This window comes from Clarias gariepinus, chromosome 9 (genome assembly GCF_024256425.1).
Source record: "Clarias gariepinus isolate MV-2021 ecotype Netherlands chromosome 9, CGAR_prim_01v2, whole genome shotgun sequence".
NCBI classification, from domain to species: domain Eukaryota; kingdom Metazoa; phylum Chordata; class Actinopteri; order Siluriformes; family Clariidae; genus Clarias; species Clarias gariepinus.
This window is the reverse complement of record NC_071108.1, coordinates 19,125,546-19,143,108: the sequence shown is the minus strand read 5'-3', so window position 1 is coordinate 19,143,108 and position 17,563 is coordinate 19,125,546. Positions and strand designations below refer to the sequence as shown.

Below are 17,563 nucleotides of genomic sequence, written 5' to 3'. Positions count from 1 at the left end.
GTGCTTCCGGTGGACAGGTCTACACTCAAGCAATGTTCTGTGGCAATAAACTTAAAGTCCGTTGACTACATAAATCTACTGAATAACCAGGCTATCACATGAGTGGATTTTTCCCTTCCCTTATAGGGGATCCACGTCTTAAATACCGGAAGATAAGTTTGGGGGAACCAAGGTCTCTCTCTCTCTCTCTCTCTCTCTCTCTCTATATATATATATATGTGTGTATATATATATATATATATATATATGTATATGTATATATGTATATATATGTATATATATATATGTATGTATATATATATATATGTATATATATGTATGTATATATATATATATATATGTATATATATATGTATATATATGTGTATATATATATATATATATATTGTAGCGTTTCTTACTGCTACGAAGAGACTTGGAAAGACGAGTGAACTTTCTTGCTACCCAATGCAAATGGCTGGGAGTATTTTATTTAACATGGCACGAAAAGTCACACAACCACACATTCACTAACAGACACAACAGACACCCTGGCCGAAGCCACTAACCCAAACACCTTTCCTCGACAGGGTGAACACCTAACAACCCCTCCCGCAAAGCATGATGGTTACTAGGCCAAAACCCCGCCCACGCCACACACACTCTCTCTCTCTCTATATATATATATATAAACGCGCACTTACACACACGCACCCTTAATATTATGCTGCATTTTTTTTTTAAAGCCAGATTTCCAAACTTTCTAAACAAGCAAGATTTTTCCTCAGAAACTTTTCATCTGTTGCTGTTACAATAACTCATACTATTATGCTTTTTCACTAGGTTGCATAACTGCAAAAATTTGTTCCATTTAACCACAAAATGACTTCAAGTGCAGTTGGTATTCCAGTACATTCCAAAGGTTAAGGTTGGGTGAGGCTATGGCTCTGTGCAGACCACTTATTTTCTTTTACTCCAACCTTGTTAAACCACATTCACATACGCCGCACTTTGTGCACAACGTTATTGTCATGCTGGAAAATGTATTCGGGCCCCTTTGTCTCAAGCAAGAGCATAACTGTTTATTCTATAGGATACAAAAGCATCCTGTAAAGTTGCATGCCTCCAATTTTGTGGCAAACAATAGTAAAGCAAGGCCCACAGACGTTTTTGATGGCCAAGTGTCCACAAATGTTGGCCATATTGGAGGGTCCGCTTTTGGATGCATTTTCAAATAATTTAATGGAAATTTTTTTATTTGGGCCACTATGGTTATGGTCACAATAAAGAAAAAAGTTAAAATATCTAATGACTAAGAGACCAGTCAATTTCTGTATGTCTTAAGATCAGCTTAATGATGATAGAAATGTTGGCTAGCATCTACAACATTAGAAGTTCATACAGGATTTAAAGTGCATGAGAATTCAGAAATCTCACCTCACAGCTTCAGTGTCCCTGGTTCTATCCTCAGCATAAGTTGTTGTTTGTGTGAAGTTATTTACAATATATTATACCTTTATGCATGTGGACCTCCACCTGGGTGCTAGATTCCTCATGTTTCGCCAAAAAACAAGGCCATAGGTGTAGCGGGTTTGCAATAATGCCCCTAGGTATGAATGATTGTGTGTGTGTGCGCGTGTGCATGTGTGTATGGTGTCCTGCAATAGTCTGGCCTCGTTTAAGTTGTATTTCCACTTCAGGCCAGGATAAAATGGTTACTAAAAATAAATCAATAAAAAAAGCAATGGGATGACTCCAATCCTTTACAAACCAAGCTTTATAGTACATGATATATTAGGGTACTCAAGAAAATAGGAAGTATAAGTGTACATGAATTACCCAAAGGTTATCACAGTATTTACATGTATAAATGTACAAGTCTTTCAGATGTATCAAATATTTATATATCTATACACATAGCGTTCAGCCGTAGAATACAGATTTTTAAATGAAAGTTTCACAGTAGCCTTCAGATTTTAGCAGGGCACAGAGGTAACCAAGCTGCCAAAACATTAGTAAGAAAGCATACTAATGACAAGGCTACATTCTACAAGGACCTTGACTCATGATTCTAATATGTTAATATAGGAAAAAAAAAAAAAACTTAACATTTCTAATAATATCGATATTTTAAAAAATCCATTGTTTCTGACATTTCTGTACAAACACAAAATGTCTTTTGCAGATAAAGTTATTTAAGCTTGTCAATACAATCTGTCGTTTGACGAAACTAGACTGCTTTGATACTTCACAGGAATAAAATATTTAAAATAAAGGAATAATAGTAATAAAAAAAATGTTTTCCACTTTATCTTTATCAAGCTATTTGGACTTGTGGTCTCCAAAACAATCCATTTATCGCAGGAGAGGCGCTCTAGCTTTAGGTACTGCAGGACTGTGAAGAGAATGAAACATCAAATTAACAGTTTGAAAAACAAGTATTTTACAAAAATGTGTAAAGATTAAAGGCTGAAGATGTAGCAGAAAGCCAAGAACTGGGATAGAGACTGAAAGAGAAGAAATACCATAGTGTTGTAAAGCGCAATGAGTGCAAAGAGTGCAGCTTTTTCCTTCCTCTGGAAACAGTTCTTCTGTTTTAAGTGTTCAAGCAAAAAAAAAAAAAAAAAGAAAAATTTTTGTTAACTATAACATTAAAAGGAATCCATTTTGCTGTGCAAAGCATTGAGATTGAGAAAGAAAAGATTCTTACTCCATAAATTGAGCAGTGGGACAGTAATATGCTGAGCTCTTGAGCTTCTATGAGAATGACCAGTTGGATCAAAATTCCAGAAACAATCCATGGAGTCGTTTGACTCAGAACAAAAATCCTACATCTGTGCAACGAAAACTGACTTACACTGCCTGACCAAACAAAGGTGAACACACCAAAATTTTATAGAGTTCATTCTGGTGGCCAAGGTGAAAATGATTCTTATGCCCCAGAACCTCTATTTCACATTTAGAGGCCGGGAATATGCTTAGGACATCAGACAGGGGTGGGGTGGGGGCTGTGGGGGAGCATTGATGGGATACCTTCCCATCAATTTTATTTTATGCATTTTTTGCATATAAGGCATTGCATAATTCTGCTCCAGACTATATCTGCAATTTTATCACACCCTATGCAGCTTCCAGGTCTTTAAGATCTAATGATCAGTTACTATTATCCATCCCTCATTCACGTTGTAAAACGAAGGGTGATGGGGCCTTTTCAGTAGTTGCCCCAAAACTCTGGAACAGGTTACCACTGCATATCAGAGCTTCTACATCTTTGGACGTTTTTAAATCAAGCTTAAATACACATTTTTACTCATTAGCATTTGGGTGATGTTGTGCAAGTATTTTGCATAATAAATTTGTGTTTAATTGTTGTTGTGAATTTTCAAGTACGGTTGTGTTAAACCTGTGCTCTATAAAAAAAAAATCCAACTTAGCTTGATACCTTGATCATCAGCTGGCATTTTGCTGCCATACAACTTTGCTGAGACAACACCTGACCAACGTAAGCAACTCCAGATTAACCGCAGTTGTATCATTTCAGGAGCTTCCCTTGCTAGTTTGAAACACTGCATCGCTCTTGAATTGGGTCAGTCTCAACTCATCAGACCGCAAGCCTTTTCTTCTATTGCAAGTTTTATGCTAAATCATTAAAATCATGAAAGTGATTTGCCATACAATGACATTTAAAAATAAATAAATAAATGTTTTTTCTCCTATTGTCTCACTTTATCTTTGTTATTTATTTAGAGTTGGTGCAACTTCAACTACCCTTATTTATCAATAATCCATGAACACTTGTATAGCATTTCTTGATAACAAGCATACTTTTGATGTGGGTTATGTAAAACCGTTATACTAGGTGTAAATCCTGGGTAGTTTTTATGGCTTCTAACTGCAAGAGAAGCATACTTCCAAATGGAATCATTTGGAAAATGCAAATCCGTTAAGCGGGTCAAACAGAACAGATGTAAGCTTTTGAATGCAAGCTGATAGGACTGAAAGTCATGCAGGAAGTCAAGCACTGTGAAAGAAGCCAGTTTGTGATGGTGCTATTGACTTACTACATTGATACTCAGGCTGTGAACAAATGACGGGGTTGAGGAAGGAATAGAAGGACCAAGTGGTTCACTGTTGATTGGGATTATGCACTTAATGTTTGATTTCTTGCTCATTCTATCTATAGCCATTGAGTTAACTTCATGTAACTCATTGTTCTTTTCACTGGTCATTAGAGGCAAACTGCCTAAAGACCGTGCAAGTCTGGAATGTACTAACAGGCTGTGGAAAGGAAGGGAAAATATAATTTGCACCTTCAATGTAAGACAGTTGAATCAGACCGTTGAGTTTGCTTGTTTTAACATGTCAGTGCAATTTAATTTTTTTAGTTAGGCCATCATACAAACACCTACCTGCGCTCTCTGTTGGAGCTTAGTGAGGTTCTGGTTCGTTTTCTAACATCCACTGTATCCGAGGGACTCTGTGATTTTACAGATTTACAACTCTGTTCACTTGATTGCAGAATGACCCTGTTTAAAAAATAAATAAAAAATCATCAATCATGGATCTTCCAAATACAGATCTTATGATTAAATTGACTCTAGGGAGTGGAAACTGACTATCTGCTTTGTGTAAAGCCACTCTAAAAAAATAAAAAAAGTTCCATGTATTTACCTTCTTAATTTTGTCATATCCAATACCCACCCCATCTTATTAAGGCCACCCCCTCCCAATGACAGCTTCGAAGCAGGAAGGACACAAGGCTAACATGCTTCCTCGTGAGGGATGTGAAGCCTTCCATGAAACCATTATGGAATGAGAAAAGTGCTATCCACCTTCTTTTCCCTGCGTGAGCTCACAAGCGATGATAAGAATGATAAGAATGATAAGAATACTTTAGGCTCCCAGAATACAGCATGTATGTATGTATGTATGTAGCATTCCCTGGGAATGAAAAACTTGTAATCACTGGATGACAAAGTGAACACATTTCTGTTATTCCAGTTAGGAGTACAAAAAATTGGGTAAAAAAAAAAAACCCAAATCTTTAAAAAAAAAAAAGGAAATCAGAGGCTGTATTCATAAAAAAAAACTATATCCTACCACTAAGGTCTAAGTGACAATAAAAGCTCTCACAAAGCTAATGACAGGAAACTCACTCACTCAATGTCTATACCGCTTTATTCTGTATACAGGGCACAAACACACAATGGGCAATTTGGGAAGGCCAATTAGCCCGGTCTGCATGTTTTTGAACTGTGGCAAACCGAAGTACATGGAGGAAACCCACCAAACATGGGAAGAACATGCAAACTTCATCCACACAGACCCTGAGGCGGGAATCGAGCCCTGACTCTGAAGGTGTAAGGCAAAAGTGCTCACCACTAAGCCACTGTGCCGCCATAAAATAAAACTTTTCTTAGGAATTCCTTAACTAACAGAAGATGGTGGAGTTGACAATGACGATACAGATGTCAGCATGTTCATTAATTAATTTTATCAAGGTTTACTGATGTGCTAGCAGGCTGCATAAGCTAACAAACAAAATCACAATATAAAACATTAAAAAAAAAATTAAGTTACTGATTCTATGTGTGAATTCCATGTGAAAATAATCAACGGACTTCATTGGACATAATTAGGAAAGGCACACTCCTGTCTATAAAAGGTCTCACAGTATATGGTGTATGTCAGAGTGAAAGCCATGAGGTTGAGAAAACTGTAGACCTGTGGGGGAGAATCATTTTAATAATCAAAGAACCAAAGAGTCACTCCAAATGAGATCCAAATGAGGTTCCTTGTGGAGATAAAGTCTTAAAGAAGGGCGACCATCACTGCAGGACTACACCAATAAGCCCTCTATGGCACAGTGGCCAAACAGAAGCCATGCTTCACTAAAAGATACATGACAGCCTGTTGGGAGTTTCCCAAAAAGCCCAAACATGACTCTTGGACCATGACCTAGCCTGGTGAAACAAAGATTGAACTGTTTGGAACCAGGAAATTTGCTTTCTATTTTTCATATTTATTTTCTATTAATAGTCTTTTATTTTAAAGTCACAGGCAGTCGTTTCATGTTGTGAAGATGCATTTTTGCAACTGGAATTAGTAAACTGGTCAGTATAGAAGAAAATGGATGCAGAAAACTAAAGAGCTATGCTGAGTATGTCCAGAGTGCTCAGGATCTCAGGCTTGGGCAACGGTTTACATTTCAATAAGGCAACTATTTAGAGCATACTGCCAAAATGAATGGAAAAAAACTTTTGAGTTGTGGCAAGCTTGTCGCACACTTTACAAGCAGACTTGAGGCAAACGTGCTTTAACCAAGTACAAAGTGATGGGTCTGAATACTTATGCAAATGGTATATTTGTCTTTAACCTTTTTTTTTTATGAATTAACACAAAATGCCAAACATCTGTTATACCATGTCACTGATAAAAAAATTAAATTTTCAAAAAAAGGATTGCGAAAAACTTGAAAATGTATAAAAACTTTCTGGCAGTATACATTTGTAAAGAGCTTAGACTTATGGACCATGTGTGTGTACTTGTGTATTAGTGTATTAGTGATTAGCATAAAGTAATGCTTAATTTTACTTCAGGAGAATACTCTAGGAGTTTTTGTAATAAAATCTGTATAAAGAAAGTTGTGTAAACCATGCTACCATCTTGTCATGGACCTGTAGCACCATAAACGACTGACAGGAGTGTCTGAAATGAGTTTTCTGTATCTAACCACCAACCCCTGCATGTCACACATACCTTGGGGTTAGGGGGGGGGGATTTACAGGGGAAAAATCAGGTTTATCCAATACTGAGAACAAACTACATGTGGTAGATAGAAAGAGAATGACACGAGTCTTAGCCCATTATGAAATTGCTGATTGATTCCTAAGAAACCGTGATGAAATCGGAAAGTTGGAATCATGGAGGCAGAAGAGACATGAACACACTTACAGCATTCCAAGTCCAGACAGGTGTAAGTGGTACAGGCACGACAGTTCACTTACAATCCCGACCTGCCTACACAGTAATGGAAGACGGAAGTGGGGAAGCCAAATAACAGCCACCACAGGACAAGGCTACAAAGTGAAGAAACCAGCATAGCTACCAGCCATCTAGACACGAGGGAGGGACAGTTTAAATAGAACAAAATAAGAATGGAGAGACAAATACACTTCCATACAAAATGCTTCGATACTCTTTCCTTCACTGCAGACTGCATCAAGGCCCATTTTTTTTATTATATACTGCCCTACTCATACTTTGCTCTGACTGTCCACTTTAAAGAGAAAGTCACTTACACCTGCTCATTTCTGCTATTATACAACCACAAACATCAACAACTCATAAAACTATGCAAATACAAGTGAAGAGCAACACATTTCAGAATGAAGAAAAATGTGGACACATTTCACACTTTTAAGTTTTCAAATGTTCCTGTTCTGTTGGGGGAAAATAGTAAAATAATCCATCAACAGAATAAGACAATTTAAAACATAAAAATAGTAAACCATTCCTAGAAATAGGTGTAACACTCTTACATTTGCTTTATTGTAATCTCACAATGTCACATTTGTACAGTATACATTCAAGATTTTTCCCCCACTGGGCTAGATGTCTGTTTTATGTGAAAATCACAGGAGATCAGTAGTGTCTGAACTGCTCAAACCAACCCATCTAATACCAAAAGCCATGCCATGCGTAAAGTCAAAAAGTTCACACTTTTTTCTTCATTCTGATGTGAATGTTAACAGAAGCTCTTGACCTGTATTTGCATGATTTTATTTACTGTACTGCCACATGACTGCATAACTGAGCAGGTGTACATGTGGTGCTCTTTAAGTAGACAGTGACTGGATGGTTGTAGTATTTTACTGATTAGGACCACAATTACAGAATAAATTTCACACCAATTTTTTTTTTAAGTTCTTAGAACATACATAGTTAAGTTGATCCAGCCTGCAGTGCTGGGGGTAAAGATGAATGTCTGAGGCAGTGTTAGATCTCTGAAGGCCATGCATTTATAGTATTAATGAATCCATCATGCAAAAGAAAAATGTATATTGAATATAGCCACCACACCAGAATACTCGCAAGGCATCGTGCAACTAATATGTTCATACTAATAGGTTTTGATTTTAGTAAAAATGTTAGATAATATGCTATGTTATAAGAGAAGAGAGGGGAGGGATTTGAGTTCTGAAGTAGAAGCAGTTTTCCCTTCAGGCCTAAATATAACACCTCAGCGATCTCACTTTACATGGTGGGTTCACAGGCTTGTTTAATACAACATCTTTTAAAATCAATAAAGCTAAATTTAATAGCAAACTTAATATGAGAAAAAGTATTTAACAAGTATAGTCAGTTAATTGTACACCTTCAAACATCAGTTTTGTTTGATTTTAAACTCCATAACAGCAGCATGTAGATTATTCGGATGAAAGGGGAAAAAGTTATGTTAATTCCTTGAACAAAAAAAAAAAAAAAAAAAAAGGTACCCATGGTCAGAACTTTGGAATTTCAAAAGATTATCAATATTTAGGTGCAATGACTCGCAGAGGGCTTTGCACAGAAAGTGTTATTCGAGAGATAAGCCACTTTCCCACAACATTTCTATTTGGTCTTCAATTTAAATTTAGTTAAATGCTTTAACACATTAAAGATCTGGGTTAATTTTTCTATGTGATAAAGAAGGATGTGTAGAAATATTATATAAACTGTACAGCTATGGAAGGCTATAGCATATGGTTTCTATCTATTGTATACCTTTATACTTAAACAATAGCACAGTATGACGATTTTTGCGTTAAATTGTAACCTTTCAGAAAAATGGCGTGATGTTCTGCAGTGTAAAATGTTGTCGTGAATATGACAAGACAACGTACATATGGCAATGTCTATGATTTCATACCTGGAACTAGTCATGTAGCACAAATCTAAAAGAAATTAGTAGCCCTGTGTAAAGGATAATCATGGGGCAGGACATAAATCAGCAGATACATAATGCTTTATTTTACCAACATTTTTCTCTCAGTCTTTGACCTTGATCTGAATCAGAACCATTTATATTGTTACTAATGCAAATAATTATAAGTATCTTAGAGCTAAATATGCAGATGGGAAACATTTTTAATGGAACTAGGTGACTAAAGTAATAAGGTATTCGGTCAGTAAACAGGTGGAAATACTTACGATAAAGAACCTGTGGATGCTCTTGACTGCCGTTTGCTCTTTAGTGCCCTCAGTTTGTCGCCTTGAGTGATGCCATTGTGCTCCTCTTCTCCGTCACTATACTGAAGATAAGTTACACACTCTTTCAGGCTTAAATGTTTATTTCATATTGAAGTGCCATGAGAAACTCTTGAGCCACCACTCATTTCTTTATATTAAATTAGAACATGTACACTACCAGTCAAAGATTTGGACGCACCTTCTAACTCAAAGATCTTTCCTAATGATGGCTGGCTCAAGACTTTTGCACAGTACTGTATTAAAAGGTCATTTGTAGTTAATCTAATAGACTAAATGTGTAAAAACATTCTTACAGGTATTAATAAAGTTATTAGTGATAGGGGGGAATTGATTCAGTTATGTATCGTGGTTCTTTTGTGTGGCAATTCATGCATCGCCACACTGACTCAAATGTTTTTTTTTAATTATTTTTAACTCGTCTATATTTGCATTTAAGGTGGTAAAAATGTTGCAGTTCCTCCATAATTCTAAATTATTTGCATATTGGCAGGCATCACAGCATCCTGTGTGGCAGGGGCAAATTATTTGGAAAAGTTCCTTGGAATTGTAACAAATTCTAAAAATAATTAATAGAAAATAAAATCATGACAGAATTGCGATAACAAATGAATCGGCACCTACGTTCTGTGACTTATCAGATGATCATGGTATTTCCCTATGTTAGTATTTATAGTGCAAAAAATACATTACAAAATTTATTAAAAACTTCACTTACTATCTAGTTCTCATTGCACAGTCGTGGCCAAAAGTTTTGAGAATGACAAATACTAGTTTTCACAAAGTTTCCTGCTAAACTGCTTTTAGATCTTTCATTTGTTTCTGTGATGTACTAAAATATAATTACAAGCACTTCATACGTTTCAAAGGCTTTTATCAACAATTACATGACATTTATGCAAAGAGTCAGTATTTGCAGTGTTGGCCCTTCTTTTTCAGGACCTCTGCAATTCGACTGGGCATACTCTCAATCTGGGCCAAATCCTGACTGATAGCAACCCATTCTTTCATAATCACTTCTTGGAGTTTGTCAGGATTAGTGGGTTTTTGTTTGTTCACCTGACTCTTGAGGATTGACCACAAGTTCTCAATGGGATTAAGATCAGGCCATGGACCGTTTTGGTACCATTCTTTATTCATGGCTGTGTTTTTTTTTTTTAAGTGAGTGAGCCCACTCCCTTAGATGAGAGGCAACCCCACACATGCATGGTCTCAGGATGCTTTACTGTTGGCATGACACAGGACTGATGGTAGCTCTCACCTTTTCTTCTCAGGACAAGCCTTTTTCCAGATGCCCCAAACAATCGGAAAAAGGCTTCATCTGAGAATATGACTTTGCCCCAGTCCTCAGCAGTCCATTCACCATACTTTCTGCAGAAGATCAATCTGCCCCTGATGTTTTTTTTTTGGAGAGAAGTGGCTTCTTTGCTGCCCTTCTTGACACCAGGCCATCTTACAAAAGTCTTCGCCTCACGGTGCGTGCAGATGCGCTCACACCTGCCTGCTGCCATTCCTGAGCAAGCTCTGCACTGGTGGCACTCCGACCCCACAGCTAAATCCTCTTTAGGCAATCCTGGCGCTTGCTGGACTTTCTTGGACGCCCTGAAGCCTTCTTAACAAGAATTGAACCTCTTTCCTTAAAGTTCTTGATGATCCTATAAATTGTTAATTTAGGTGCAAACTTAGTACCCACAATATCCTTGCCTGTGAAGCCATTTTTATGCAACGCAATGATGGCTGCACGTGTTTCTTTGCAGGTCACCACGGTTAACAATGGAAGAACAATGATTTCAAGCATCACCCTTCTTTTAACATGTCAGTCTGCCATTCCAACCCAATCAGCCTGACATAATGATCTCCAGCCTTGTGCTCGTCAACATGCTCACCCGAGTTAACAAGACGATTACTGAAATGATCTCAACAGGTCCTTTAATGACAGCAATGAAATGCAGTGGAAAGGTTTTTTTGGGATTACGTTAATTTTCATGGCAAAGAAGGACTATGCAATTCATCTGATTACTCTTCATAACATTCTGGAGTATATGCAAATTGCTATTATAAAAACTTAAGCAGCAACTTTTTCAATTTCCAATATTTATGTACTTCTCAAAACTTTTGGCCACGACTGTAGAATTAGTGAATTAATAAAGAATTGCACAGGTTTCTTCCAGTCACTGCTCTATCTCCCATGACATTTTGTCACGAATATTTTAACTGATACTCACCATTTCAGTTTTTTTTAAAGTGTTCTTATTTTTTCCATTGATTGAGATGTCATCTACTCCAGACAATATTCCTGTAACAGCTGCTTTGTTCCTGCCATTTTCCTGCTCAGCTTGCTTTTGTCGATACAAGTCTCCCTCCATCCATAGGCTTGACTGCTTTCTGTCAGATGCCATGGAAAATTTGTACCTGATTAATAGTACAGTGGAACCTCAGATTATGAGTAACGTGGTTTACGAGTGTTCCGCACAACGAGCAAAGATTTTTTTTTTTTAAATTAGACTTAAAAAAAGAGCATTGTCTTGGTTTATGAGTACTGAGTATCATGTACCACGCATGCGCTTCTTGTTTTCACGCCGAGCGTCACGTGATCACAACTTTTTTTCTCTCTCTTGAGCTGCGGAATTGTAGGTAATCGTCTCTTATGCTGGGTGAATACACACGCACACAAACACACACAAACTCTCTGCCATACAGAAACTCTGCAAGCACTAAGACCCAGCAGGGGAGACGATAGAGAGTGTGCCTGTGTGTTTGTGTGGGAAGCCGATACAGATGCGCACACACACTCTGCCTTACACAGAAACTCTGATCTGTTGCGATTTTTTTCTAAGGTAAAGTGCGCAGTGTTGTTTTTTTTTACTTTACAGCAGCGATTCCGTTTGTATGCGCTTACACAAGTGTGACTAGCGATGTTCCTTGCTAATTTTTCCCAATAAAACAGTCTCTCCGTTAATGTGCTGTGTGTGTGCACGCACATTACACACACACACAGCGCCTGCGCGCACAAACGGAAACACTTATCTGTCAGGATTTATTTTTACTTTTTTTTAAGTAAAGTGCATGTTAATTGTTTTTTTTTTTACTTTATATTGTGTCAATTATTTTTATGTATTTATTTTTTTGGGATGTAGAACGAATAATTTGAGTTTTTATTATTTCTAATGGGGACATTAAAATTGGTTCACGAGTGTTTTAAAATACGAGCCTGCTTCCGGAACGAATTATGCTCGTAATCCGAGGTTCCACTGTACAGTCAGCAGCACTTTGTAATGTTGTAATGTAAGCAACAGAGAAATAGAATATAACATTTCAGCAAACTATGGTAGACAATAGAAATCTATGAAAAATTTTGTATAAACATGGTAAAATAAGCACCGCCCCTCCTTTGCCTTTGAGCATAGCCTTACTTACTCCTGAATAAAGTTCTGCTGGGGTCCAATCACTGAACCAGGACGGCAGATTCTGATCCAGGCGATGGCCTCTGCAGCAGTTAGTCTAAAGTGTTTCATCAAATAGCAGGCTATCAATGTTCCAGTGCGACCCAGGCCAGCTGAAACAAAAACAAAATAACTTTTACAAATACATTTGATTATGTTCATCAAATTTATTGGGTAATTTACTTTGTTTTTGCTAAACATTTTAAGCATTGGCTTTGAAGTATGATTTATTTTAAAGCAGGGGTGCTCAATTTAAATTTGGGTCAGTCCTTTAACATAGAATTACTTGTTAAATATTTAGATATAAGCAAGTATATGACTAAATGGAGAAAACAGTCAAATTATGGTTCTGTTTCACATTAGCAAGTTACACTTAATTAGCATTATAGATTCTGAATAGATGAGACTTTTCTTTTTTTTACTTGAAATGTAGCCTAAATGCCTATTTCTCTGTCTAATCATCTTCACACATTATTCTTTTGTCCTTTTATCCCTTAAACAAACCATAGTCATTTTAGCAATCATACTAAGGATACAAATTTTTTTAAATATTACTTAAAAAATAAAACTCTTTCAGTGAGCACTTTTTTGGTAAATAATTTACATGAATGCATATGATTGGCCGCAAGCAATAACCTGCTACAAAACGCACTTTTCTTACAGTAGCTTCATGGTTAGTAACTAGGTTCACTAAATTAGAGCCAGTTGTTTCCCCTAAACCTGTAAAGGTAATTTTACAGTATTTTGGGTTTATTCTGATGAAATGATCTGCTAGGGCCAAACTCAGGTCTATTTGATGACCCCTGGTCTATTAGGTTATATTATACATTTAACTTAAAAATTACCTAAAATGCTTGCATTTTACCTTTACAGTGAACAGCTATGGCACCATCAGCATTTTCACAGATGTTTATGAACTTGGTGACTATGGCATCGTTAGGTGTGCTTCCATCAACAAAGAAAAGATCATGGTGGTCAAAACCCATATCCGTGAACCGTTTGGCATCGTACATTTTTTTGTTTAGCCGTATGACAGTGGTGATGTTGTGTTTCCTAAAATATGGGAAGTAGGCCTCAGGAGCATGGAGTGGATAACCTGGGGAAATCAGTAAACCAAATATTTACAGTGTTTTGCCAAAATATAACAACCCCCATTATTAGCTACCAAAATTAGACTCTCCTTATTTACCATTCTCGATTTTGCTCTTTGGATGTGGACCACTAAAGGCCAAAAATTTTCCAGGAATAATCCAGTTGAAATCTCCATTTTCAGCTCTCTGTGAAACAAATTGCATTAAATTATTTACACTTTTAAAAAGCAGGAGAGGGCTCCCTCCATCTACGCTTTCAGTACATAGAGAGAAGAATCAGAGGATCACTGCACCTCGTAATGCTCATATTCTTCCACATCAAAGTTAGAAAAATCCAGCCAGCCAAACTGCAAAGCCTAACAAAAAAAAACAAACAAACAAACAAACAAAAAAAACACACAAGATGCATATATTACAATGTGCATAAACTACATGTGCCAATTCATTACAACAAGGCTCAGGATTACCTCATGCACTGCACGCAAACAATCAAGAATATTCAGATTGTACATGCATGTTCCAAATGAAGCATCTCTGTAACAGAAAAAAAAAAAAAAAATGTAAACCTGTAATTTGTTACAGACAAATAAAACACTGATGGAAAATAGTATTTACCGAAAAGGAAGATAATTAGTGTTTCTGGAGACTAGTAGGCTGTAAGCTTCCTCTGGTGTTTTCTGGAGATGCATCACCTTCATTACAAAGAAAAACAATAAAAATGCCTTCCTACATTAAAAAAAAACAATTAAACTTTGTACAAACTATTATCAACTTTTAATGCTTCTAAAATGATTTGTTTAACACATTCTAATTTTAAGCAAACATGTTCTCCAAACGTAAGCCATTGTGAACATCTTCCTTTTAGCACACCCCAGGAGTGTAACAGTTGCACCATCAAACAAAGTATTTTCCATGTCTAAATGAGAGTATTAAACACAACATGATGGACATTCAGTTGATTAGCAAATGGCTTAAAAGTAGTAAACAAATCAATTCCATATAGTTACGCCAATTACATGTACTGTACATTGCCAATGGATCAGGTTTCCCTAGCTGCATGAGCTATTTCTACTTAGAACCAGTATAAACAGACTTCACTTTATGAAATACTCACAGCATATGATCCTATTAAATAGGCAGCATTTGCTTGTTTCTTTCTGTCTCCACAGGTATAAAACACAATCTTCTTTTTGGCATATGCTAATGACTGCATTGGAGAAAAAACAGTTTATCAACTCATTTATCTCCAAGTAATTACAGTGACCTTTAGTATTTTAATACAATAAACAAAGATAGAACTGCTAAACAGTGAGAGGTCTGGCTTAATAACTATCCTAAAGTAATAAAACCTTGATTACCTTGAGCTTCTTGGTGAGCTTGCAACAGAAGCGATAAAACATGGCCAGGTTGAGGGGACCAAAGTCCGCATAAAAGCTGTTTACATGAAGAAAAGTATGGAAATTATATAGAAACACAGGGGGGGGGGGATCTTTTGCTGTACATCATTATAGCGTTATCATGACCATTTAACTGTAATTCAGCTTACTTTTCATAGGACAATTCCTCATCGATGCAGAAACAGTGTCTTTCAGGAGTGCTCCTGATCTTCTGATTTAGGACGGCGAAATACAGCTGATCTGCAATTCAGAAACAGATCGCTTCATTAACACAACTGTGGAGATGATCTGCAGGCGCGTGCTGTGGAAAACCACACGGCTGAGAAAACAAACACGGCAAGCGCCTGCTGCAGATTTGAATTCGCGTCCCGGAAGTAGCTCCATGACTGAGATCCGAGCACCATTCGGACAAAGAAAATACTCACTTATTCCAGCATGACTCTGAATCTCGGTGTACACATTAGCCTAAAGGTGAGAACTCACCTTTTATAAATTCAATGCTGTTAGCAGGGTCGCTGTTTTCTTTAGACATTCTGAGTCGAAAGATGAAGTGAAATCTCGAAGCTTTGCTTACGGTAAAGTTTATGTCCAAGCACGAAAAACTACTTTGTAGCTACAACGAGTTAACAAAGACTGCCACTAATAACAAGTCGAACCAAACAATGTAACCGCTTTTACAGAAACAAAAAAAAAAGTCCTTGTTCTTAACTTTAACCCTCCAACGTCTTTTTCTAGTCTATAGGCTACTGCGTCAACATACGTGCAGCAGATTTTACACACAGCACAAGCTCATGATATCCGCCCAGAACAACAGGATTTAAATCTCGCCCGTGCTTCTACTATACGCCAGCACGACTTTCACCCTCTTTAGTCCATACCTTTACTCAAATTCTATTGGCTGAGAGATGCTGCTGAAGCGTCAATCAACTTACGCCCCGCCCTCTACATTTTGAAGTTAAGCACATTCTCATTGGCACGCTACCCGAGCAACGTTACCAAGGAGAGAAGCTTCCGCCAGCCAATAGAGCACTGGACTCAAAGCTTCGATCAGAAAACTAGTTCTGTCTCGAACCCTCTAATTTATTTCGAGTGATGGAGCGCACAGCTCAACGAATAGAAAAAAAACTACGTTTCGTCTTAGAAGCAAAATTGATTCAGGAGTTCCATCATGCACATTGTGATATTTATTTACACACACAACAGCACCTCTAATATCGAAATGAAAGCCATCACGAACAGAGTGATAATTCATCCTTTAAACAGCTTGGGGTTTAATAATATACCGCCTGCACACCTTGCTTTTTTAATTCCATTTTTAACATGCAATAAATATCATGCATAAAGTTTACACCATAGCTAACTTCACATAGCCTTTTGGTAGGATTTGCTATTGTGTAGGTTGTCCTGCTTAAGAACTACGTGTTCTTCGCTGAGTCACTACCGACACAAGGCCTTCGAATGGCGGTTTCTTGCTAAATTGGCAGCACAAATGTCCTCTAAACGCTGGAATTTACCTGTAATCCTGAGGTAAATGTCAGCTTTGGGCTTCTCCTCCTCCCTCTTTGCAGCGCAGAGCCTTTTCCTCGCTTCAGCTCGCCGCTGGCGCTTACGCTTCATGCTTCGCTTACTCGCTCACACGCGCTCATCTCTCCCATTTCAAACCCGTATTTGCAAAGTCCGCGTTGTCTCGCTGCTGTTATCCGTCGTGCTCCAAAATAACGTCGACATAAATGCTAAATCATACTTCAACACTTCAGCCGTGGTGTCGAAGGGCTTTTCTGTCTCCCACCACCGATAGGGCAAGTTTCAGAACCCTATCGACGTGACGTCATCGCGCCAACAACTCCGCCGCGTCACCACACGCGAGATCACGAAAATGCTGAACTTGCGTTGATAAACTTTATCACCTTTAGATACAGTCTATAGAAAGTAACAAACACTACGTGCGACACCTTTAAAGCTCCTGGCAGGCAGGGGTGTGGCCCGGGTGTGAGGGGCGTGGCACGCTCTATGGCGACTTTGTAAAATATACACCGATAATGTCCATTAGCACAGAGGGCCGTTACTCTGTAGCGCTTTTGTTCCTATGCAGATTTCTTTCTACCAGCCTCTTTTTACTCTCTCCATCATCAGCTGAGAGAGAGAGAGAAAGAGAGAGATCACTACCGGTTCACCTCTATCCAGACATTATTTGCGTGATGGATTATTCTTAGCACAGCAGTGACTGTGTGTGGTATAGATCCACAACTGGTATTAGGCCCCACCTTTAGGCCACTTAAATACAAGTAAATTGTTTGTCCACCTTGTGTATATACTGTATGTACAAAAAATGTACAATTTTCAAATTTTAACCTTCATTATGAATGACAAAACACAAAACAAAACACATTGTCATGTTGATTGT

At 37.6% G+C, this 17,563-nt stretch overlaps 1 protein-coding gene across 5 annotated transcripts; it reads right to left on the bottom strand.

Moving 5' to 3' along the window:
• Positions 1 to 1,738: 1,738 nt before the first annotated feature.
• On the bottom strand, positions 1,739 to 17,127 carry cdc14b (cell division cycle 14B). 5 transcript variants are annotated; one of them, XM_053504102.1, is made up of 15 exons: positions 16,674 to 17,125; positions 15,309 to 15,399; positions 15,121 to 15,196; positions 14,877 to 14,969; positions 14,378 to 14,454; positions 14,230 to 14,296; positions 14,056 to 14,118; positions 13,861 to 13,948; positions 13,537 to 13,767; positions 12,646 to 12,784; positions 11,454 to 11,613; positions 9,172 to 9,272; positions 4,389 to 4,505; positions 4,041 to 4,257; positions 1,739 to 2,374 (listed from the first exon to the last, which is right to left on the bottom strand). In XM_053504102.1, exons 1-15 carry the CDS (start codon positions 16,774 to 16,776, stop codon positions 2,360 to 2,362), a joined length of 1,638 nt encoding a protein of 545 aa, XP_053360077.1. In that variant the 5' UTR covers positions 16,777 to 17,125; the 3' UTR covers positions 1,739 to 2,359. The 5 variants fall into 5 exon arrangements, with proteins under 5 accessions (XP_053360077.1, XP_053360079.1, XP_053360078.1 ...); XM_053504104.1 differs by lacking the exon at positions 4,041 to 4,257 and adding an exon at positions 2,505 to 2,570; XM_053504103.1 differs by lacking the exon at positions 16,674 to 17,125 and adding an exon at positions 15,643 to 15,958.
• Positions 17,128 to 17,563: the final 436 nt, after the last annotated feature.